General features: G+C 49.3%; 1 protein-coding gene across 1 annotated transcript in view; it reads left to right on the forward strand.

The window, feature by feature from the left end:
- The window catches only part of NDUFS2 (NADH:ubiquinone oxidoreductase core subunit S2), a 41,076-nt gene that overhangs the window by 7,163 nt on the left and 8,011 nt on the right, over positions 1-25,902 (forward strand). The window contains exons 4-8 of the mRNA XM_068121837.2: positions 5,313-5,503; positions 15,450-15,570; positions 24,739-24,851; positions 25,411-25,485; positions 25,820-25,897. Coding sequence (XP_067977938.1) covers positions 5,313-5,503; positions 15,450-15,570; positions 24,739-24,851; positions 25,411-25,485; positions 25,820-25,897 — 578 coding nt within the window. The remainder of the gene's footprint in view (positions 1-5,312; positions 5,504-15,449; positions 15,571-24,738; positions 24,852-25,410; positions 25,486-25,819; positions 25,898-25,902) is intronic.

Below are 25,902 nucleotides of genomic sequence, written 5' to 3' on the forward strand. Positions count from 1 at the left end.
AAGTCTTGGCAGTGTCCATATGTTTTATACCTCTCTCACCCCCCCCTCTCTCACCACGGGAACAGTGGTGAGTTTGAGGTGAATGTGGGAGTGCATCAGGGGTCGGTACTAAGTCCATTACTATTTGTAGCTGTGATGGAGGTGCTGGCTCAGAACGTAAAGGAGGGTTTACCGTGGGAGTTGTTGTATGCAGATGATCTGGTGTTGATTGCGGAAAGTATGGATGGACTGAAGGAAAAGATGACCACGTGGAAGGAATGTATGGAGACAAAAGGTCTGAAGGTGAATATCGGAAAGACGAAGGTGATGGCAAGTGGTAAAGCATGTGGTGAGGTGGAAAGAACTGGGAAGTGGCCCTGTGCTGTGTGTAGGAAGGGTGTCGGAGTGAACTCCATTCAATGTACAATGTGCGCTGAGTGGGTTCATCAAAAATGTAGTGGTCTGAGAGGGTCATTAACCAGTGTGGCAGCTACATTCAAATGTAAGGTGTGCACAGAGGGAGCTGCAGATGGAGGAAATGTTGAGTTGGATCTTGGAGATGGCGTGAAGCTGGAAGGTGTGAAAACATTTTGCTACCTCGGAGACATGCTGAATGGAGAAGGTGGATCAGACTCGGCAACGGTTGCTCGAGTGAGATGTGCATGGAAGAAGTTTCGGGAACTGGGTGGCGTGCTGATGATGAGGGGAGTGTCGTTGAAGCTGAAGGGAAAGGTGTATGCTGCATGTGTGAGAAGTGTTATGATTTATGGGAGCGAGACATGGGTAATAAACGTAGAGCAGCAACGAAGGTTGGAAAGGGTGGAAATGCGAATGGTTCGGTGGATGTGTGGAGTATCGTTGAGAGAGAGGAAGACAAATGATGAATTGCGAAAGATGATGGGAATAGAGCCTGTGATTGATGCTGTGAAGAGGAACAGGTTGAGATGGTTTGGTCATGTGTTGAGGAAGGATGAAAGTGACTGGTTGAGAAGAGTGATGGAAATGAATGTAGAAGGAAGCAGAGGACGGGGAAGACCGAAAAAGACTTGGCTAAAGATGGTGGAAGAAGAAATGCGGGCAAGGGGGTTAACAAGGAGAGATGCAGAAAATAGGGCAAAATGGAGAAGATTGTCATGGGGACCGCAAGGCTAACCCCCGCTCTAGCAGGGAAAATGGCCTTTAAAATGCATGTTGTTGTTGTTGTCACCCCCCCCCCCCCCTTCCCATGCCTCCCGCCCAAAGCCCTCTCCCTCCCACAGTTCTCTCGATGTCTCCATGTCTCTCGGTCCCTGCTCTCAAATGTTGTGTTTGTGTCCTTCCCCCTCTCTCCCCATCTTGTCTACCGCTCCCGATGTTATTTGTTTTGTGTGTCTGTTTGTCTTTCTGTGTGATTAATGTTCGCTCTTTCAGCAGCCTCGATCTTGTATACAAAAAAAAAAACAAAAAAAAAAAAACAAAGCCCCAGACCATCACGCTTCGTCCTCCATGTTTGACAGTTGGTGTCACACACTGAGGAACCATCCTTTCGCCTACTCGACGGCATACAAAAACCCTGCATGATGAACCAAAAATTTCAAATTTTGATTCATCGGTCCATAAGACCTTCTTCCAGTCTTCAGTAGTCCACTGGCGGTGCTTCATGGCCCAGGCAAGCCTCTTTTTCTTATTTTGCCATCTTGGCAATGGCTTTCTTACTGCCACTCGACCTGTCAAACCTGCAGCTCAAAGTCTTCTCTTCACAGTTGAAACTGAGACTTGCTTACTTCGACCAGTGTTAAGCTGTGCTTGAAGCTGTTGTCCTGTGAGCTGCCTATCACGCAAGCTGTTGACTCTCAGAAACTAGTCTTCTGATTCTGTTGTGGCTTTGGGTCTGCCAGACCTCTTCCTGTCAGAGTTTCCTCCAGTTTCCAATATACTACTTCCTGCAGTGCAATATTGTCCAAATAATGCTTCAGAGGGTGTAATAACAGTCTGTTCCAATAGTGCTTTTATACAGACGGGGTTTGTAATCAAGTAATCAGCAGAGGTTGGGACACCTGTAGGAATTGTTTGCATCAACTTTCAAGGCTTAATTTACTTACATTACTGCAGAACAGCTGTAAGTTGTTAACCCATTACTTGTTCCCTGAAGAAGGCCTTTTTTTTTTACAATACAACTGTGCAATTTACATTATTTTCCCGTTTTTGCAAACCTAAACTTTTTTTTTAACCTCGAGCAGTTTTCTGCTTACCTTTGTACCATTTCAGGTTATTCACTGGACTTGAATTGCTTAAATTTCAATAAAAACTGGAAAAATTGAGGTGTTCTAAAACTTTTGACCGGTAGTATATATATATATATATACATACATACATACATACATACATACATACATACATACATACATACATACATACACACGCACGTTTATATACATAGTTGATGCTCGAGACAGACGTGGAAGATCTAGTACACGACACTGATCAGGCCGTAACAGACAAAATCAGGATGCAAAACACGTAAAAGCAACAGTCGAGAGAAGAGAAACCACCACCAACAGCAGCATTGCAAGACAAAATAGAGGGACACTTCAACAATGAGTGTGAGGAGGAATGGGGGGGGGGGGGGGGCAGGAAAGGATACTTGGGGTTGACAATATGGATACAGAAGGAAACTCTGAGGGAAAACTGGAAATTTTGAAGGAGGAGGGACTGGGGTGGATTAACAAGGGTAGATGAGATCATGGTTTTGAATTGGGGAAGATCTGAGATGGAGGTGATCAACTGTCTTGAAGACCTGGAGGGAAGAATGAGAAGGGGGGGGGGGGGGGGGAAGTATAAAACACAAGGACTTCCAGGACAGAAGTTGGTATTTCAAAAAAGTGGATTTGGGGTGAAATTAGCGGGGGTAGAAAAGATCAAGGCTTTGGATGGGGGAAGATAACAGATGGTGGTGAACAGCTGTTTTAAAGACCTGGAATGGAATGACCTGGAATGTTTAATCATTGGAATCTCCCACGATGAAGCAAACTCCAAGGGCCTTTCACTCACTCACCGCAGGCAGGTTGGTGGTCTTTCCGTCTTCTACCGACTCCTCTCTGGCCTTGCGCCCCCAGCTCTCTCTGGGCCCTGTCCCCCAAATATTCCTACAGGTCGCACAAGATCTGCTGCAACCCTCTTATGGTTAAACTGCCAAAATCAAGACTCTCTGCTCACCTTCACTCCTTCATTCCTCTTTTCTCCTGCCTCTGGAACAAACTCCCTCACTCTCTTCAATCCCACTCCACCCTCCAGGTCTTTAAAACAGCTGTTCACCACCATCTCTTATTTTCCCCCATCCAAAACCTTGATCTTTTCTACCCCCACTAATTTCACCCCAAATCCACTTTTTTTGAAATGCCAACTTCTACCTTGGAAGTCCTTGGTGTCCTTGTGTTTTATACTTCTCCCACCCCCCCCCCCCCCACTTCCCATGCTCCTCCCCCCAAGCCCTCTCCCTCCCACACATCTCCCTGCCCTCAAATGTTATGTTTGTGTGCTTCCCCTTCTCTCCCCATCTTGTCTTCCGCTCCCTCTTTTTATATATCTTGTTTGTCTGGTTGATTTGTTTGTGAAATAAATGTTAGCTCTTTCACGAGCCTCGATTCAGTATACAAAAAAAAAGAAGGCCCGACCTCCTGGGGTGGGGTCAAAAGGTCCAATACCCAAAAATATAATTACAGGAATATTTTAAAACATTTTCTTGTGAAACTTCGAACATGCAATCAACATTGGGGGACACATGCAATACCTAACAAAGCTTTGGATTTGACCCCCGATTTATGCCCCAGGGGGTGTGTTGACTTGGTCATGGGTGAAAATGGGGCGGTGGGGGGAGAAGAGAGGGAGCCGAGAGGGAATTGACTAAATTTATATTGGCTTCATTCCCGGTAGAACCTTTTGCCATGTTTCAACTTGGCTTTAGGTGGTAAGCGTGGGGATTTGCGATCGCGCACCAGAAACTTCGCTCTGGTTTACATTTTTGTTCAAGGTGCAATTATACAGGATTAACATCCCAGAGGTGGCTTCAAATTCAGGTTGAGGCAATAGCATTGGGAAACTCGCTCACTTGTGGGCTTCTTGGCAAGGTTAACCTGGCTGTCCCGTTATCACGTGGTTTCATCACCCTTTGAGGTTCCCTCTTAATATGAACATTAAAATGGTGCTTCTGAAGAAGGCAGCAGCACCCACGTGCACAAAAAGAAAAATCAAAGTTGGATGTTATTGGTTCACGAGTTATCAAACAGAGTGACCACTATATTCGTCATGGGTGTGTGTGTGTGTCTGTCTGTCTGTCTGTCCACAGCATAACTACCCGATATCATCCAATCTTGATCAAACTTGGGTGGGAGGTTGATATCATGATCTAGTTGTGTCCTGCCTAGAGTGGGCGTTTGCGCCCATTGTGGGCGGAGCGACGCCCGAAAAAGATGTCTTTTTAGGGGGTAATCAATTTCAAGCTACATCTTCTCCGAGGGGTTTGGTGGAATCTGACAGGGGTTTCGGTACTTGTTTAGGCCAATGTCATGTATCTAGCCCCACGGAGCTCGATTTTTCATTTTCGCCCCAAGGTCAAGGTCACATGGTCACGAAATTTAGAAAAGTCGATTTTTGATTGTTTTATTACATTGTTCGCTTCCTGATAGGGTGAAATGTCATACATGATGTTATATTTATCACATACATCATGAAATACAAGTTTTCCAACAAATTTCAGAATCTTCGACCTTTGACCTTTGAAGGTCACTACGGTCAAAGTTTCAAAGTTCTCAGAATCGAACCGAATTTTCGGTATTGTGTAGCTAACTAACCTCATAACTGATTATACATTATTTTCTATCATTTCAAGGTCAGTAACCTCCGTTTTGACATTTCCGGGCCTGGCCTGTCTGGGCCTGTTTTGGCTATAGTCCGTCCTTTGTCATTGAATGCCGCTCGCTCGTGAACCATCGTCGTCTCCTGACTTGTCCATTTTACATTTATTTATTCCATATGATTAAGATAAGAGTTTTTAAAAAGTTTTTTTTCCAGCATACTGAGTGTTTTGCCGTCTTTCATTCCCCCTCTAACTCCCCAATCTTAGTGTGGGTTCATAAATACCTCCGTATTCTTCTTCTTCTTCCAACTCCCTTTCCAATCTCACCATTTCTTGTTCTCCCTTTCCTTTTCATCCCTGTATCTTGACATTCGTAATATGAAGATTTTCCTTTGCACGCTATTGTTACTCATTGTATTTAGTTTATCAAATCTTTCTTTACATCTGCATCAAATATCCTTATTGATGTAACGTTTATATTTCTGCCCAAATCGCGCAGACAAGGATGAAATTCAAGAACGGCGCGTCTCGAACATCGCCCTCAACTTTGGACCCCAACACCCGGCGGCCCACGGTGTGCTGCGCCTCGTCATGGAGCTTAGTGGAGAGAGCGTGCGGAGGTGTGACCCACACATCGGCTTGCTGCATCGTGGGACCGAAAAACTCATCGAGTACAAGACTTATTTGCAGGTATTTCCTCACTACTTGGTTTTTTAAATTGTAACAAACAGCAACCGCCTGCATGTTAATCTTTTTTTTTTACACAAAATCTCTGGTTATGGAGGAGTGAGGTGACGGGGTACAAGGTAACACACTGGCAGTGAGATGACACGTGGATTTGAGAAAGTTTTTATTTTAGTTTAAAAATTGCAGAAGATTCTAATGATCTTGAAGGCCTTGGTTTCCATGGCGTCAGGCTGAACAAGGTGTGAGGCAGGGACGGGTACCCAAAAGATAGAGTAGTATGCCATCAAGCTGCGGATGAAGGCCTTGTTGGTGGATAGGAGTTCAGGTGTGCCAAGGAAGGACTTTGTACGATGGAGGTTGCCAAGTGAAGGACTGGCAAGTGGAGGACTGGCTTTGAAGGCCAACTTTGAAATGTGGTTTGTCCAAGAAAGATGAGGCCTGAAAGTGAGACGCAGGCGTTTGAATGACTGAACCTCCTTGAGAGGGTTTTTAACTCAACTGGACTACCGTCCAGTTGAGTTCATCACATACTGAACCCTCCGTCGTCTGTCGTCGTCGTCGTCGTCTGTCATCTGTCGTCCGTTAACTTTTCGACGTTAACACTCCAGCGTCCACAAATATCAACCGATTCTGATCAAACTTGACATGCAGCATCCTTACCCCAAGGACCAGGTTGGTATTACATTTCAGCCCGATCCGTCGAAAAATGGTGGACTTAGGCGACTATTTTGTTTTTGGTCATGAAAACGACGTTAACACTCTAGCGTCCACAAATATTCACAGATTTTGATCAAACTTAGAATGTTTAACCCTTACCACACAAGGTAGGTTGCTATCCCTATAACTTTCATGACGAGGATTCCCCGCAATTTCTTCTGACGTCACTTAAATATGCACTTGCGACGTTTTGTGGGCATGTTCACTGGGACAACATGTGGGGGTGGGTGACTTTGAAAGCGAATTACACCCGTTTCCTTTTATCTACACAACTATATTTCTGCAACATTATTGCAAAGTGTAACAGTGTATCAATTGTAAAACAAGGACAAGTATAAGGATACAATGACCTTAAAATTATTACACAAGGTTGTTGGCTTTTCATTTAAGTCAAATCTAGTACAGACAACTGACCTACTTTAAAGTTGTCCAGTCAGTTCAGTTGAGTTCTGCTTCCCTGGAAGCTCAAGTTAAGAAAGTAGATGGAAGTGTTTGCCAAATTGTCCTTTCGGAGAAAGATGGTGAAAGTGTGGGATTTCTCAGAATTGAAAGACATATTCCAAGTGTTTGACCATCTTGTGATTTTGTCAAGGTCTGAAGAGAGGGAAGAGGCTGCAACCTTTTTGAAGGATGAGGGATACCACAGCAGAAGGTGGTCATCAGCAAATAAATAATGGGAATTTTCCAGAGAATCAGACGGATCATTTATGAAGACCAGGAATAGGACAGGGTCCAGAACACTGCCTTGGGGCACTCCAGCCTTGACAGGGAGAGGAGATGAAAAGATTCCATTGATAGCCATACATTGACTATGAGAATAGAGGAAGTCAGTAAGCCATGTGTGTAGTTGGCCTTAGATGCCGAAGACAGTTTGGAGAGCAAGGAGGGATGCCAGACTGTATCAAAAGCACGAAATGTGTCCAGAGAGACGGCACGGATTTCATGTCTGACATTGAGGGCCTCCATCCATTGTTGGGTTAGTGGAAGCCGGTGTCCATGGTGGTTACATCAGGTTGCATTATTTTTCTGTTGGCGCTTCTGCCTCTGATGCAATGCCTCTCTATAAGCAGTTATCTGGTGCTCGTTTTGCCGACCTCGGAAGGATAACAGGCTGAGTCAACCCCACCTGGCATTAATTCAACGGGATTCGAACTCGACCTTAGGATCCCAAGCCCGCCACCTTAACCATTAGGCCAATACCAGGTAGTGGAAGCCGCATGTCCAAGGTGGAACTAATTAATAATAAATCTTTATTGTCCCATATTCAGGGAAATTATTCTTTCTTTGGTGACACCTTAAGTTGACCATCATTTTGGTAAGTTGACCATTGGTGACTGGGGAACCTGGTCTGAAACCAAATTGGTGATCTGAGGTGGGGTTGTAGGAGAAAAACAAACAAAAAAAAAACACCTTTAGAGGCCATTTTTCCCCGCAAGCGGGGGTTGGCCTTTTTCGGGGACCGTGGTTGTTGTTGTTTTTTGGTCCCCTTTTTGAAGCAATGTTTTACGGCCGGATGCCCTTCCTGCCGCCAACCCTTTTTGTCACCTTTTTACGACAAACAGGGAATTACCAGTGAACTGGTACTCAATTTGCCGACCTCGGAAGGATGACAGGCTGAGTCAACCCCCCTGACGTTAATTCAGCGATCGACCGGGATTCGAACCCAGGACCCTAGGATCCTAAGCTGGCACCCTAGCCGCTAGCCCAACACCAGGCTGTAGGAGAAAAGGAATGATTTTTTTTATTGGCTACGATGATGGATTCCATGATTTTGCTGATGATTGGAAGTAAGCTGATAGGTCTGTAGTTGAGAGGATCAGTTTTTGCGCTTTTTACCATGTGACGCTAAAAGTGGGGCTAAGCAATTGGTTCACGTCTGTCTGTCTGTCCTTTTCCAGAAACATCAGTTTATGATCGAGGAACAACTTGATTTCAATTGAATGTTATATTTTTAACACAAATTGGAACATGAATCGGAAAACAAACCTGTAGTTTAGCAGGACTTTGTCTCTAAATTCATCCCGATCGTGCATGAGCAGAGAGGAATGGTAATTTTTAAGTGGTGCAGCCACTTCAATATTTGGATATGTCCTGTTCATAAAATGAAGAAGAAGAATAACCTTTATAACCCACCATGTTTAATTCTAATGAAGTTCTGAAGGGTTTTACAGGGTTCCAAAGGGTAGTTCTAAAGGGTTCAAAGGGTTTCTAAATTAAATGGTTCAAAGGGTTTCTAAAGGGTAATTTTAAAGGGTTCTAATGTTATAAAAGGGTAACTGTAATAGGTTCTAAAGGGTAATTCTAAAGGGTTCAAAGGGTCATTTTAAAGGGTTCTAAGGGGTTCTAAAGGGTATTTCTAATGTGTTCTAAAGGGTAACTCTAATAGGTTATAAAGGGTAATTCTGAAGGGTTTTACAGGGTTCCAAAGGGTAATTCGAAATGGTTTCTAAAGGGTAATTTTAAAGGGTTATTCACGGTTCTAAACGGTATTTCTAATGTGTTCTAAGGGGTAACTCTAATAGGTTATAAAGGGTAATTCTAAAGGGTTCTAATGTTATAAAGGGTAACTGTAATAGGTTCTAAAGGGTAATTCTAAAGGGTTCAAAGGGTCATTTTAAAGGGTTCTAAGGGGTTCTAAAGGGTATTTCTAATGTGTTCTAAAGGGTAACTCTAATAGGTTATAAAGGGTAATTCTGAAGGGTTTTACAGGGTTCCAAAGAGTAATTCGAAATGGTTTCTAAAGGGTAATTTTAAAGGGTTATTCACGGTTCTAAACGGTATTTCTAATGTGTTCTAAAGGGTAACTCTAATAGGTTATAAAGGGTAATTCTAAAAGGTAACGCTAATGGGTTTCGTTCGTTTTAGGCTTTGTCTATTTCATTTAAAAATGCAAAACTAAACTGCTTAGTTTGGACATGGGCAATTTGGGCTAAAATCGATATATAACATATCAAAAAGTTGTGGAAGGATTCAGATGAAATAGGTGGATAGGTTGAGTGTGCAACAAAGAAGAATTAATTCGATTTTGGTGAAGACCGAGATTTGGATGCAAGTTTTTATTTTTTTATTTCTTTTAATTCTTTTAAATATATAAATAATTAATTACTTCTTTTTTTTTTATTCTCAAATGATTCTTCACCATTTAGTGATGGAGCCAAAACCGATTATATAGCATGATTTTTCAGGAAGTTGTGGACGGATTATGCAAAACTTGGTGGACGAGTTGGGTAGGTGACGAGAACAACCCGATTAGATTTTGCTTCAGGTCCGGATACAGACCCAACCTGTTGGTGGGATACAAAACGGAAACTGTTCAGTCTGGTGGAGGTATGCGCTCTATCAAGTGCCCTTCTGGTTTTTAATGTTGAGCTTTTAACTGAAGAAACGTTTTATTCGGTGAAGATTGCGTTTGGGGATATTGAAAAGGAGGAGGGAAAGGAAATGAAGGAGTAACTGTGCAGGCAGGTTGAGTTCAGTTTTTTTCTGTTTTTTGGGGGGGAGGGTGGGGGGTTGGGGAGGGCGGGTGGTTGGGGAGGGGGGGGAGGTGGAAGGAGAGTGAAGAAGTTTCTTTTGTTATTTGTATTTTCTGGAGCGAAGAGGGGAAAGGATGAAGCTGAGGGATCAGAAGTAACAATACCTGGGATAAAACAGGTGAAAGCAAAGCACGTGCGTTCACAAACTAGCCCTTCACGAGTAGGCTGGGTTTTAACATGGACACAAATTCAGCAATTCAACACAAGATATGGTTTGGCACAGAAAATCGTCTGGAAACACGACAAGCAACACGGTGAAGGAACTGCGCTCCAATGCGAGTCGAAAGAATTGACGCGACCAAAGACGGAATTCGTCCGAGTTGCTTTATTGAAACAAAACAGCTCAGGTATTCTCACAAGCCCGTTTATCGGGCAGCAATATATATACACATTTATGTCGGGAAGTTTGCCCGGCAAAAGCTATACCGGGCATGCCCGGGTGTCAAGGGCGAGCCTTGGAAAGGCGAGTCTGGACCTGCCCGGGCGTGTTTGGCTGCGGCCTGGCAAGTCGAGGCTGGGCGTGCCCGGGCGCTCTGGACGAGCCCTGGAAAGGCGATAGCGGGCATGCCCGGACGCTCTGGGCGAGCCCTGGAAAGGCGATAGCGGGCATGCCCGGACGCTCTGGGCGGCCCTGAAAAGGCGATAGCGGGCATGCCCGGACGCTCTGGGCGAGCCCTGGAAAGGCGAGAGCGGGCATGCCCGGGAAAGACGAGACCGGGCGTGCCCGGGAGGTTCGGGCGTGCCCGGGAACAGTGAGTCCGGGCATGCCCGGGAGAGGCGCGTCTGGCCGTGTTCTGGCCGGTGCAAGGCGATTGTGTGCATCCAGCGGTAACCGCTACACACGCCCCTCCAGAATCGACCTGCACCGGCAGGGTCAATTTAAGGGGGGTCTGGATGACCCGGCCGAAGCGACCCCTGGAGGGTCGTGGAGAGGGGTCCGACGTGGTGGTGGGTGGTCGAGCGGGGGGAACTGTGGACGGGGGGCGGCCTCGCCGCGGAGGAAGGGCCAACCGTGGTGGTCGGTCGACGTCCATGTGCGCCGGTTTGAGGTGGTCCACAGAAATCCGGTCCGGCCGGCTGCCGAAGTCGACGATGAAAGACTTGTCGCCCCGTCGCAGGACCCGGAAGGGCCCGTCGTACGGCGGCCGGAGTGGCTCCCGGTGCGCGTCATGACGCACAAAGACGTACTCCGCTGTGCGAAGCGCCGGGGGGACGTAGGACTGGGGGCCACCGTGGCGAGACGTCGGCACGGGGGCAAATCGTCGGGCGGCCTCCTGGAGGTCCGAGCGCTGGCGAGCGGCGGACCAGGGACTGGTAGCGTCGGGCACGAATTCGCCCGGGACGCGGAGCGGCTGGCCGTAGACGAGCTCGGCAGCGGACGCCTGGAGGTCTTCCTTGGGGGCCGTGCGAAGGCCCAAAAGGACCCACGGCAGCCGGTCGGCCCAACCGTCGTCCTGAAGGCCGGCCATGAGTGCGGCCTTCATGGAGCGGTGAAACCGCTCGCACAACCCGTTGGCTTGGGGGTGGTAGGCTGTGGTGCGGTGCAGCGTTACCCCCAACGAACGGGCGACCGCGCCCCAAAGCTCAGACGTGAACTGTGGGCCGCGGTCGGACGAGATGTCCGCTGGTGCGCCGAAGCGCGCGACCCAGGTGGCGATGAACGCCTGCGCCACGTCGGCGGTGGTGGTGGAGGCGAGGGGCACGGCCTCCGGCCACCTGGTGGTCCTGTCCACCATGGTGAGCAGGTGGGTGAACCCCCGCGAGGGGGGCAGGGGACCCACCAGGTCCACGTGGACGTGGTCGAAACGCCGTTCAGGCACGGCGAAAGGTGCCAGCGGGGCCTGGGTGTGGCGGTGGACCTTGACCCGCTGGCAGGCCGTGCAGGCGTTGGCCCAGTCGCGGATGTTTCGTCGAAGGCCGTGCCAGACGAAACGCGCCGACACCAGCTTCTGAGAAGCTTTCCGGCCCGGGTGAGAAAGGCCGTGGATGGAGGCGAAGATGCGGCGCTGCCAGGAAACGGGCACGATGGGGCGAGGCTGGCCCTGGGAGACGTCGCCTAGCAGGACGGTGCCCGCGAAGGGAATGTCGGCCAGGCGGAGGCCCGTGTCCGCCGCACGGAGTGCCTGCACCGAGGCGTCGGTGGTCTGGTCGGCCGCCATGAGCGCGAAGTCCACGCCGAGGTGGACCGCGTTCGCGCTGGCCCGAGAAAGACAGTCGGCCACGGCGTTGTCTTTGCCGGCGACGTGCCGGATGTCCGTGGTGAACTCCGACACGGCGGAGAGGTGGCGCTGCTGGCGGGCCGACCACGGCTCCGTGACCTTAGCCATTGCATAGACCAACGGCTTGTGGTCGACGAAAGCCATGAACGGGCGGCCCTCCAGGAGGTGTCGGAAATGGCGAACGGCCAGGAATAGCCCGAGCAGCTCGCGGTCGAACGTGCTGTAGTTTAACTCGTTCGGCCGGAGTTGCCGGCTGAAAAAAGCGAGTGGCTGCCAAACCCCGTCCACCAATTGCTCATGGACGGCGCCCACCGCGTAGTTGGAGGCGTCCGTAGTGAGGGCGATGGGCGCGTTGAGCACCGGGTGAGCCAGCAGCGTTGCGTCGGCGAGGGCCCGTTTGGCGCTGGCGAAGGCCGCGGACCAAACAATGTCATGCTTGGCCGGCTTGCCCCGGAGGGCCTCGTAAAGGGGCCGCATGAGCTGAGCAGCGCGGGGCACGAATCGGTGATAAAAATTCACCATGCCGAGGAACTCTTGGAGGGCCTTGATGGAACGGGGGCGCGGGAACGTGGTGATGGCCTCGACCTTGGTCGGCAGCGGCACGGCCCCGGTTTTGGTGATGCGGTGGCCCAAAAAGTCAACGGTCGTCGCGCCGAAGTGGCATTTGACCAGGTTGACAATTAAGCCGTGCTCGCTGAGGCGACCGAACAGTGTTCGCAGGTGGAGGAGGTGCTCGGCGTGGGACGTGCTGGCGATGAGGATATCGTCCAGATAGACGAAAAGAAACGGCAGGTCGCGCAGCACGCCGTCCATCAAGCGCTGGAACGCCTGGGCCGCGTTCTTGAGGCCAAACGGCATCCGCAAAAATTCGAACAGGCCGAACGTCGTGATGACGGCCGTCTTCGGGACGTCGGCCGCCCAGACAGGTACCTGGTGGTAGCCCCGTATCAGGTCAATTTTCGAAAAGATGACCCATCCCGCCAAACGGGCGGAAAAGTCCTGAATATGCGGGATCGGGTACCTGTCGGGGGTGGTAGCGTCGTTGAGACGGCGGTAGTCGCCACACGGGCGCCATCCACCCCCCGGCTTTGGCACGATGTGCAGTGGCGAGGCCCACGCGCTATTGGAGCGCTGCACGATGCCGAGGTGCTCCAACGCGTCGAACTCGGCCTTCGCCACGGCGAGCTTGGCCGGGTCGAGGCGGCGGGCCCTGGCGTAGACCGGCGGGCCCGTAGTGGGTATGTGGTGCTCGATCCCGTGCCGCACCGCGACGGCCGAAAACGTCGGCCGCGTGAGGGCCGGGAATTCCGCGAGCAGGCGAGCGAACTCGTTCGCTGCCGGGAGGGCGCACGCCAGTTCGGTCGGCGCGGAGCTGCTCATCGTGCACGCCAGGGAGCTGAAGGTCTCGGCGTTGACAAGGCGACGACGTTTGACGTCGACCAGCAGCCCGTGCGCGCAGAGGAAGTCGGCGCCCAGCAAAGCCATGGGGACGCAGGTCGCAGGCGGTCACAAAAGTCCATTGAAAACGCTGGCTGCCGAAGCAGAGGGTGACGACGCGTGGGCCGAAAGTGCGTATGGCCGAGCCATTAGCAGCGACCAAAGAGGGGCCGCAAACGGCGTCCCGCCTGTCCTGCTCGGAGGCGGGTATGACGCTCAGTTGGGCGCCGGTGTCACACAGGAAACGCCGCCCAGACGCTTTGTCCCGAATAAACAGCAAGTTGCCCGAGTGGCCGGCGCTCATGGCTGGGAATGAACGCCGGCCCGGCCGTTTCCCGACCTGCCGAAAGTGCACGGGGGCCGGCACGTCCGAGCCTTGTGTCCGAACCTGGCGTGGTAATAACACCACGCCCGGTCAGGTGGAGGCCCCGGCCGTCGTGTCGGAAGCGGGCGGTGCGGCGTGGCGGCCGCCAGTTGCACCGGCAGTTCGGCCTCCAACCGTGCAGGGCGCTCGGGCGTCGTGGGCATCGCCTCAGATGGCGGCGGGCTCCAGGTAACCGCGCCGATGTGCTGGCCCGCCGAGGAGATCTTATCGGCTTCCCTGGCGAGGGCGCGGGAATCCGTGATCAACGTGACAGCCAGGGCGAGGCGTACAGGGTGAGGCAGCTGGCGAAGGAACAGCTCGCGGAACAGAAAATCCGGAGAGTGCTCACCGAGCAACGAGAGCATATAGTCCATGCGCTCGGACGGGCGCGTGTCGCCGAGCTCGGGCAGAGCGAGCAGGTGCCGTGCGCGTGCTGCCGGTGAGAGGGCGAAAGCGTCGAGGAGGAGTGTCTTCAGCGCGTCGTATTTGTCAGCAGCCGGCGGGTGCTCGAGGAGGCTCAAGGCGCGGGCCGCGGTGGCGGAACCGAGCGCTGCCACAACATGGTGGAAGCGGGTGTCGTCCGCGGTGATGCCTCGCAGGGCGAACTGAGAGTCCGCCTGAGCGAACCAAACAGCCGCATGAGCCTCCCAGAAGGTAGGCAGTTTAAGCGTCACTGCCGTATCCATGTCGGTAGGTCACCAATGAAGGAACTGCGCTCCAACGCGAGTCGAAAGAATTGACGCGACCAAAGACGGAATTCGTCCGAGTTGCTTTATTGAAACAAAACAGCTCAGGTATTCTCCCAAGCCCGTTTATCGGGCAGCAATATATATACACATTTATGTCAGGAAGTTTGCCCGGCAAAAGCTATACCGGGCATGCCCGGGTGTCAAGGGCGAGCCTTGGAAAGGCGAGTCTGGACCTGCCCGGGCGTGTTTGGCTGCGGCCTGGAAAGTCGAGGCTGGGCGTGCCCGGGCGCTCTGGACGAGCCCTGGAAAGGCGATAGCGGGCATGCCCGGACGCTCTGGGCGAGCCCTGGAAAGGCGAGAGCGGGCATGCCCGGGAAAGATGAGACCGGGAGTGCCCGGGAGGTTCGGGCGTGCCCGGGAACAGTGAGTCCGGGCATGCCCGGGAGAGGAGAGGCGCGTCTGGCCGTGTTCTGGCCGGTGCAAGGCGATTGTGTGCATCCAGCGGTAACCGCTACACAGGGAATGAAAATAAAACGGCAAAACACTGTATCTGGTCCGGGAAACGTAGCCTTGGTGAGCTGGAGGGTGAACTCACGAGCCAGCGACGTGTGTGGAACAACCATGTGTGAAATCCCAAAGTCTTCATCTAAGTTAAGAGAGAAGATTGCAGGAGACTTAGCAATCTGCAGTCGATTCGAGGAGCGTTATTGACTTGAGAAAACATCACATGGAGGGATGGTCTGAAAATGGCAGTGCCCTGCCAACGTGGTTCACCTCTGTGTTATCGGCCGGCGTATATTTGTGTGCCAACGTGCTTCTCCCCCCTCCTCCTCTTTCTCGTTTTGCTCCTTCCTTCATAAGACAAAACTTTTGGTAGCAAGTCCTGAGGAGAGGCAGCAGTAAAGAGAGACCACCAACCTGCCCGCTGTGAGAGAGCAGCAGACTCTGCACTATCCGTGTGAATTACACCCCCACCCCCTACCTCTGCAGGCCTTGCCGTACTTCGACCGCCTTGATTACGTCTCTATGATGTGCAATGAACAATGCTACTCTCTCGCTGTGGAGCGCTTGTTGAACATCACAGCACCATTACGTGCCCAGTGGATTCGAGGTACCAATGACAAGGGTCTGTGTTTGAAATGGCTTTGAGTTTGTAAAGAGAGAAATGTGTATTGTGATTGCTTTTGCATGGGGAGCAGGTGTGTGCGTGCGTGCGTGCGTGCGTGCGTGCGTGCGTGTGTGTGTGTATTGATTTTTTGTGATGTGACATCATGTCAATGTGACATCATTTTTCTGATGTGAAACTAGTCAGTTGCTTATGGGTTAAGGTTCTTGCTTTAGGTGGAGAAACTATGTTTGAGGTTTACAATTTAAATAAAGTTGAATATGGGATGTTGTAAAATTAACATCATTTACAACAATCCTTTAAATTATTTAAGTTTAGGAACAACCGATACTGTACAATTGTGTGTGTGTGTGTGTGTGTGTGTGTGTGTGTGTGTGTGTGTGTGTGTGTGTGTGTGTGTGTGTGTGTGTGTGTGTGTGTGTGTGTGTGTGTGTGTGTGTGTGTGTGTGTGTGTGTGTGTGTGTGTGTGTGTGTGTGTGTGTACACGTACACAGGTTCGTGTCTCCGTCTCATAACTTTTTTTTTTTTTTTTACCATCTTGGTTTGTCGTCAAGTCTTCAACAAAGATTTATTATGAGAATATGGAGAAGACAAATTGATAATTTAGTCGAAAGGTCAACATCGCATGAAGTCTATTTTCATCCGATTGACCTGTAATTTGCATTTTGGGTCACTAAATTGGTTCACCAATCAAAATCGAGAAGCTGATTGTTTTTAGGTCAAAAGGTCAAAGGTAAGGGTTGCACAAAAGTCCATTTTAATTTCGCTGTTTTCGCCAAATTCATTTTGGGTACATAGTGGACGTGGAAGAGCTTTGCATTTTGGGTACGAAGTGGACGTGGACGAGCTTTGAATTTTGGGTACAAAGTGGACGTGGACGAGCTCTGAATTTTGGGTACAAAGTGGACGTGGACGAGCTTTGCATTTTGGGCACAAAGTGGACGTGGACGAGCTTTGCATTTTGGGCACAAAGTGGACGTGGACGAGCTTTGCATTTTGGGCACAAAGTGGACGTGGACGAGCTTTGCATTTTGGGCACAACGTGGATGTGGTCCAGCTTTGCATTTTGGGCACAAAGTGGATGTGGACGAGCTTTGCATTTTGGGCACAAAGTGGATGTGGACTAGCTTTGCATTTTGGGCACAAAGATGACGTGGAAGAGCTTTGCATTCTGGGTACAAAGTGGACGTGGACGAGCTTTGCGTTTTGGGCACAAAGTGGACGTGGACGAGCTTTGCATTTTGGGCACAAAGTGGACATGGACGAGCTTTGCGTTTTGGGCACAATGTGGACGTGGACGAGCTTTGCGTTTTGGGCACAATGTGGACGTGGACCAGCTTTGCATTTTGGGCACAAAGTGGACGTGGACGAGCTTTGCATTTTGGGCACAAAGTGGATGTGGACGAGCTTTGCATTTTGGGCACAAAGTGGACGTGGACGAGCTTTGCGTTTTGGGCACAATGTGGACGTGGACGAGCTTTGCGTTTTGGGCACAATGTGGACGTGGACCAGCTTTGCATTTTGGGCACAAAGTGGACATGGACGAACTTTGCATTTTGGGCACAAAGTGGACGTGGACGAGCTTTGCATTTTGAGCACAAAGTGGACGTGGATGAGCTTTGCATTTTGGGCACAACGTGGACATGGACGAGCTTTGCATTTTGGGCGCAAAGTGGACGTGGACGAGCTTTGCATTTTGGGCACAAAGTGGACTTGGACGAGCTTTGCATTTTGAGCACAAAGTGGACGTGGATGAGCTTTGCATTTTGGGCACAAAGTGGACGTGGATGAGCTTTGCATTTTGAGCACAAAGTGGACGTGGACGAGCTTTGCATTTTGGGCGCAAAGTGGACGTGGACGAGCTTTGCATTTTGGGCACAAAGTGGACTTGGACGAGCTTTGAATTTTGGGTTCAAAGTGGACGTGGACGAGCTTTGAATTTTGGGTTCAAAGTGGACATGGACGAGCTTTGCATTTTGGGCACAAAGTGGACGTGGACGAGCTTTGCATTTTGGGCACAACGTGGATGTGGACGAGCTTTGCATTTTGGGCACAAAGTGGATGTGGACTGGCTTTGCATTTTGGGCACAAAGATGATGTGGAAGAGCTTTGCATTCTGGGTACAAAGTGGACGTGGACGAGCTTTGCGTTTTGGGCACAAAGTGGACGTGGACGAGCTTTGCATTTTGGGCACAATGTGGATGTGGACCAGCTTTGCATTTTGGGCACAAAGTGGACGTGGACGAGCTTTGCATTTTGGGCACAAAGTGGACATGGACGAACTTTGCATTTTGGGCGTAAAGTGGACGTGGACGAGCTTTGCATTTTGGGCACAAAGTGGACTTGGACGAGCTTTGAATTTTGGGTTCAAAGTGGACGTGGACGAGCTTTGAATTTTGGGTTCAAAGTGGACATGGACGAGCTTTGCATTTTGGGCACAAGGTGGACATGGACGAACTTTGAATTTTGGGCACAAAGTGGACGTGGACGAGCTTTGCATTTTGAGCACAAAGTGGACGTGGACGAGCTTTGCATTTTGAGCACAAAGTGGACGTGGACGAGCTTTGCATTTTGAGCACAAAGTGGACGTGGATGAGCTTTGCATTTTGGGCACAACGTGGACGTGGACGAGCTTTGCATTTTGGGCGCAAAGTGGACGTGGACGAGCTTTGCATTTTGGGCACAAAGTGGACTTGGATGAGCTTTGAATTTTGGGTTCAAAGTGGACGTGGACGAGCTTTGAATTTTGGGTTCAAAGTGGACATGGACGAGCTTTGCATTTTGGGCACAAAGTGGACGTGGACGAGCTTTGCATTTTGGGCACAACGTGGATGTGGACGAGCTTTGCATTTTGGGCACAAAGTGGATGTGGACTGGCTTTGCATTTTGGGCACAAAGATGACGTGGAAGAGCTTTGCATTCTGGGTACAAAGTGGACGTGGACGAGCTTTGCGTTTTGGGCACAAAGTGGACGTGGACGAGCTTTGCATTTTGGGCACAATGTGGATGTGGACCAGCTTTGCATTTTGGGCACAAAGTGGACGTGGACGAGCTTTGCATTTTGGGCACAAAGTGGACATGGACGAACTTTGCATTTTGGGCGCAAAGTGGACGTGGACGAGCTTTGCATTTTGGGCACAAAGTGGACTTGGACGAGCTTTGAATTTTGGGTTCAAAGTGGACGTGGACGAGCTTTGAATTTTGGGTTCAAAGTGGACATGGACGAGCTTTGCATTTTGGGCACAAGGTGGACATGGACGAACTTTGAATTTTGGGCACAAAGTGGACGTGGACGAGCTTTGCATTTTGGGTACAAAATGGACGTGGACCAGCTTTGCATTTTGGGCACAAAGTGGACGTGGACGAGCTTTGCATTTTGGGCACAAAGTGGACGTGGACGAGCTTTGCATTTTGGGCACAAAGTGGACATGGACGAACTTTGCATTTTGGGCACAAAGTGGACGTGGACGAGCTTTGCATTTTGGGCACAAAGTGGACGTGGACGAGCTTTGCATTTTGGGCACAAAGGACGTGGACGAGCTTTGCATTTTGGGCACAAAGTGGACGTGGACGAGCTTTGCATTTTGGGCACAAAGTGGACGTGGACAAGCTTTGCATTTTGGGCACAACGTGGACGTGGACGAGCTTTGCATTTTGGGCACAAAGTGGACGTGGACGAGCTTTGCATTTTGGGCACAAAGTGGACGTGGACGAGCTTTGCATTTTGGGCACAAAGTGGATGTGGACAAGCGTTTGCATTTTGGGTACAAAGTGGACGTGGACGAGCTTTGCATTTTGGGCATGAAGTGGACGTGGACGAGCTTTGCATTTTGGGCACAAAGTGGACGTGGACGAGCTTTGCATTTTGGGCACAAAGTGGACGTGGACGAGCTTTGCATTTTGGGCACAAAGTGGACGTGGACAAGCGTTTGCATTTTGGGTACAAAGTGGACGTGGACGAGCTTTGCATTTTGGGCACAAAGTGGACGTGGACGAGCTTTGCATTTTGGGCACAAAGTGGACGTGGACGAGCTTTGCATTTTGGGCACAACGTGGACGTGGACGAGCTTTGCATTTTGGGCACAAAGTGGACGTGGACGAGCTTTGCATTTTGGGCACAAAGTGGACGTGGACAAGCGTTTGCATTTTGGGTACAAAGTGGACGTGGACGAGGTTTGCATTTTGGGCACAAAGTGGACGTGGACGAGCTTTGCATTTTGGGTACAAAGTGGACGTGGACAAGCGTTTGCATTTTGGGTACAAAGTGGACGTGGACGAGCTTTGCATTTTGGGCACGAAGTGGACGTGGACGAGCTTTGCATTTTGGGTACAAATTGGACATGGACGAGCCTTGCATTTTGGGTACAAAGTGGACGTGGACGAGCTTTGCATTTTGGGCACAAAGTGGACATGGACGAGCTTTGCATTTTGGGTACAAAGTGGACGTGGACAAGCTTTGCATTTTGGGTACAAAGTGGACGTGGATAAGCTTTGCATTTTGGGCACAAAGTGGACGTGGACGAGTTTTGCATTTTGGGTACAAAGTGGACGTGGACGAGCTTTGCATTTTGGGTACAAAGTGGACGTGGACAAGCTTTGCATTTTGGGTACAAAGTGGACATGGACGAGCTTTGCATTTTGGGTACAAAGTGGACGTGGACAAGCTTTGTATTTTGGGTACAAAGTGGACGTAGACAAGCTTTGCATTTTGGGTACAAAGTGGACATGGACGAGCTTTGCATTTTGGGTACAAAGTGGACATGGACAAGCCTTGCATTTTGGGTACAAATTGGATGTGGACAAGCTTTGCATTTTGGGTACAAAGTGGACGTGGACGAGCTTTGAATTTTGGGTTCAAAGTGGACGTGGAAGAGCTTTGAATTTTGGGTTCAAAGTGGACGTGGACGAGTTTTGAATTTTGGGTTCAAAGTGGACGTGGACAAGCTTTGCATTTTGGGTACAAAGTGGACATGGACGAGCTTTGCATTTTGGGTACAAAGTGGACATGGACAAGCCTTGCATTTTGGGTACAAAGTGGACATGGACGAGCTTTGCATTTTGGGTACAAATTGGACGTGGACAAGCTTTGCATTTTGGGTACAAAGTGGACGTGGACAAGCCTTGCATTTTGGGTACAAAGTGGACATGGACGAGCTTTGCATTTTGGGTACAAATTGGACGTGGACAAGCTTTGCATTTTGGGTACAAAGTGGACGTGGACGAGCTTTGCATTTTGGGCACAAAGTGGACGTGGACAAGATTTGCATTTTAGGCACAAAGTGGACGTGGACAAGCTTTGCATTTTGGGCATAAAGTGGACGTGGACGAGCTTTGCATTTTGGGCACAAAGTGGACGTGGACGAGCTTTGCATTTTGGGCACAAAGTGGACGTGGACAAGCTTTGCATTTTCGGCACAACGTGGACGTGGACGAGCTTTGCATTTTGGGCACAAAGTGGACGTGGACGAGCTTTGCATTTTGGGCACAACATGGACGTGGACAAGCTTTGCATTTTGGGCACAACGTGGACGTGGACGAGCTTTGCATTTTGGGCACAAAGTGGACGTGGACGAGCTTTGCATTTTGGGCACAACATGGACGTGGACAAGCTTTGCATTTTGGGCACAACGTGGACGTGGACGAGCTTTGCATTTTGGGCACAACATGGACGTGGACAAGCTTTGCATTTTGGGCACAACGTGGACGTGGACGAGCTTTGCATTTTGGGCACAAAGTGGACGTGGACAAGCCTTGCATTTTGGGCACAAAGTGGACGTGGACGAGCATTGCATTTTGGGTACAAAGTGGACGTGGACAAGCGTTTGCATTTTGGGTACAAAGTGGACGTGGACGACCTTTGCATTTTGGGCACAAAGTGGACGTGGACGAGCTTTGCATTTTGGGTACAAATTGGACATGGACGAGCCTTGCATTTTGGGTACAAAGTGGACGTGGACGAGCTTTGCATTTTGGGCACAAAGTGGACGTGGACGAGCTTTGCATTTTGGGCACAAAGTGGACGTGGACGAGCTTTGCATTTTGGGTACAAATTAGACGTGGACAAGCTTTGCATTTTGGGGACAAAGTGGACATGGACGAGCTTTGCATTTTGGGTACAAATTGGACGTGGACAAGCTTTGCATTTTGGGTACAAAGTGGACATGGACGAGCTTTGCATTTTGGGTACAAAGTGGACGTGGACAAGCTTTGCATTTTGGGTACAAAGTGGACGTGGATAAGCTTTGCATTTTGGGCACAAAGTGGACGTGGACGAGTTTTGCATTTTGGGTACAAATTGGACGTGGACGAGCTTTGCATTTTGGGCACAAAGTGGACGTGGACGAGTTTTGCATTTTGGGTACAAAGTGGACGTGGACGAGCTTTGCATTTTGGGTACAAAGTGGACGTGGACAAGCTTTGCATTTTGGGTACAAAGTGGACGTGGACGAGCTTTGCATTTTGGGTACAAAGTGGACGTGGACAAGCTTTGCATTTTGGGTACAAAGTGGACGTAGACAAGCTTTGCATTTTGGGTACAAAGTGGACATGGACGAGCTTTGCATTTTGGGTACAAAGTGGACATGGACAAGCCTTGCATTTTGGGTACAAATTGGATGTGGACAAGCTTTGCATTTTGGGTACAAAGTGGACGTGGACGAGCTTTGAATTTTGGGTTCAAAGTGGACGTGGAAGAGCTTTGAATTTTGGGTTCAAAGTGGACGTGGACGAGTTTTGAATTTTGAGTTCAAAGTGGACGTGGACGAGCTTTGCATTTTGGGTACAAAGTGGACATGGACGAGCTTTGCATTTTGGGTACAAAGTGGACATGGACGAGCTTTGCATTTTGGGTACAAATTGGACGTGGACAAGCTTTGCATTTTGGGTACAAATTGGACGTGGACAAGCTTTGCATTTTGGGTACAAAGTGGACGTGGACAAGCCTTGCATTTTGGGTACAAAGTGGACATGGACGAGCTTTGCATTTTGGGTACAAATTGGACGTGGACAAGCTTTGCATTTTGGGTACAAAGTGGACGTGGACGAGCTTTGCGTTTTGGGCACAAAGTGGACGTGGACGAGCTTTGCATTTTAGGCACAAAGTGGACGTGGACGAGCTTTGCATTTTGGGCACAAAGTGGACGTGGACGAGCTTTGCATTTTGGGCACAAAGTGGACGTGGACGAGCTTTGCATTTTGGGCACAAAGTGGACGTGGACAAGCTTTGCATTTTGGGCACAAAGTGGACGTGGACGAGCTTTGCATTTTGGGCACAAAGTGGACGTGGACGAGCTTTGCATTTTGGGCACAAAGTGGACGTGGACAAGCTTTGCATTTTCGGCACAACGTGGACGTGGACGAGCTTTGCATTTTGGGCACAAAGTGGACGTGGACGAGCTTTGCATTTTGGGCACAAAGTGGACGTGGACGAGCTTTGCATTTTGGGCACAAAGTGGATGTGGACTGGCTTTGCATTTTGGGCACAAAGATGACGTGGAAGAGCTTTGCATTCTGGGTACAAAGTGGACGTGGACGAGCTTTGCGTTTTGGGCACAAAGTGGACGTGGACGAGCTTTGCATTTTGGGCACAATGTGGATGTGGACCAGCTTTGCATTTTGGGCACAAAGTGGACGTGGACGAGCTTTGCATTTTGGGCACAAAGTGGACATGGACGAACTTTGCATTTTGGGCGCAAAGTGGACGTGGACGAGCTTTGCATTTTGGGCACAAAGTGGACTTGGACGAGCTTTGAATTTTGGGTTCAAAGTGGACGTGGACGAGCTTTGAATTTTGGGTTCAAAGTGGACATGGACGAGCTTTGCATTTTGGGCACAAGGTGGACATGGACGAACTTTGAATTTTGGGCACAAAGTGGACGTGGACGAGCTTTGCATTTTGGGTACAAAATGGACGTGGACCAGCTTTGCATTTTGGGCACAAAGTGGACGTGGACGAGCTTTGCATTTTGGGCACAAAGTGGACGTGGACGAGCTTTGCATTTTGGGCACGAAGTGGACATGGATGAACTTTGCATTTTGGGCACAAAGTGGACGTGGACGAGCTTTGCATTTTGGGCACAAAGTGGACGTGGACGATCTTTGCATTTTGGGCACAAAGGACGTGGACGAGCTTTGCATTTTGGGCACAAAGTGGACGTGGACGAGCTTTGCATTTTGGGCACAAAGTGGACGTGGACAAGCTTTGCCTTTTGGGCACAACGTGGACGTGGACGAGCTTTGCATTTTGGGCACAAAGTGGACGTGGACGAGCTTTGCATTTTGGGCACAAAGTGGACGTGGACGAGCTTTGCATTTTGGGCACAAAGTGGATGTGGACAAGCGTTTGCATTTTGGGTACAAAGTGGACGTGGACGAGCTTTGCATTTTGGGCACAAAGTGGACGTGGACGAGCTTTGCATTTTGGGCACAAAGTGGACGTGGACGAGCTTTGCATTTTGGGCACAAAGTGGATGTGGACAAGCGTTTGCATTTTGGGTACAAAGTGGACGTGGACGAGCTTTGCATTTTGGGCATGAAGTGGACGTGGACGAGCTTTGCATTTTGGGCACAAAGTGGACGTGGACGAGCTTTGCATTTTGGGCACAAAGTGGACGTGGACGAGCTTTGCATTTTGGGCACAAAGTGGACATGGACGAGCTTTGCATTTTGGGCACAAAGTGGACGTGGACAAGCGTTTGCATTTTGGGTACAAAGTGGACGTGGACGAGCTTTGCATTTTGGGCACAAAGTGGACGTGGACGAGCTTTGCATTTTGGGCACAAAGTGGACGTGGACGAGCTTTACATTTTGGGCACAAAGTGGACATGGACAAGCTTTGCATTTTGGGCACAAAGTGGACATGGACGAGCTTTGCATTTTGGGATGCTTTGTAGTTTTTTCAAACTTCAGCCCACTTGTTTAATTTATCCTTTATTGTGATTCAAAAAGTTATACGAACAAGAAACGATAGTCCTAAACACCCAACGGATTTGTATATTTTGAATGCATTGGTATGCAGTGTGTGATTGTTAAGAATACTGGACTATTTCTTCCATCATCTGCTTCAAGCTGGATCACTTTACAAAGAATATTGCAATCTCAATAATTTCCACGCACGTGATCTCATTTAAGCCCCTCATCCCCAAACTCCCCCAGTGTTGTTTGCAGAGATAACCCGGTTACTGAATCACATCATGGCTTTGACCACCCATGCGCTGGACGTCGGAGCTATGACGCCTTTCTTCTGGATGTTTGAGGAGAGGGAGAAAGTGAGTCTAATATTATCCACAGAAAAGTGTTTTATCAGGATGTGCCATGACGCAAAGATGTGGGAAGTGGATGTGTTGGAGCTGTGATGGAAAATTGATGATGCACGATTCACCCTGACCCACGAAGGTCATTGGTGAGCCAGCTGGGTTCATATTGACAGTTTCATGAGTGGCATGTTAATTATGACACTCGTCTAGTTTCTGTAAGCTTGTGATCCAAATCCTTCAAATTCTGTTTCCTTTAGGATTTTCGAACCTATAACATCTACCATGCTTGTTTTGTGGCTGCGCCACTCGGCCCCTTTGTCCACGTTCTTCCGAACGTGCCTTCGAAACTCGGTTTACAAATTTCTTCTTGAATGGAGTTCAGTTGTACATCTTTTGATGTCAATGGAAGCGAACAGTTTGTTTTATGTAATTGATTATATTATTGATTATTGATTTATATTGATTATTGATTATTATTGATTATTAATTGATTTTATTGATGTAATTGACTAGAAAGTAATTGATTATGGAAGGTAAAGATGATGGATGATGGAATCCCATTGCATCTCAGATGATGGAATTCTATGAGCGGGTGTCGGGAGCACGGATGCATGCTGCTTACGTCAGGCCTGGGGGCGTCCATCAGGCAAGGCTTGTTTTTCTTCACTCCCCACGTGCTCGGAATGTGCGGCTGCAGAGTCTGTTGTCATTGCTAATTATATAATACTTATACCCAAGGTTGCAGAACAGAACTTACAACTCGTGTATTGTCAGAGGTAGTACATCTTAATATCCCGTATTTATCATGAAACCCAGCACCTTTGGACAGTCCAAGTTGAGGTAAACTACGGATGCAAATAGCAACCATAGGTTGTGGTTAATAGCTCATTCGGTTTTGGTTGTACCGGTTGACACTCATTGTGAAAACACTTTCACCGGTGCTGCAAGTGCAATGTTTACATTATCGTGTGTTGCGGCAGGACATGCCACTGGGGCTCATGGATGACATTTATGAATTTGTGAAGAATTTTTCTCTCAGGATCGACGAGATGGAGGAGGTGAG

Source organism: Myxine glutinosa, chromosome 7 (genome assembly GCF_964187855.1).
Source record: "Myxine glutinosa chromosome 7, kmMyxGlut1.1, whole genome shotgun sequence".
NCBI classification, from domain to species: domain Eukaryota; kingdom Metazoa; phylum Chordata; class Myxini; order Myxiniformes; family Myxinidae; genus Myxine; species Myxine glutinosa.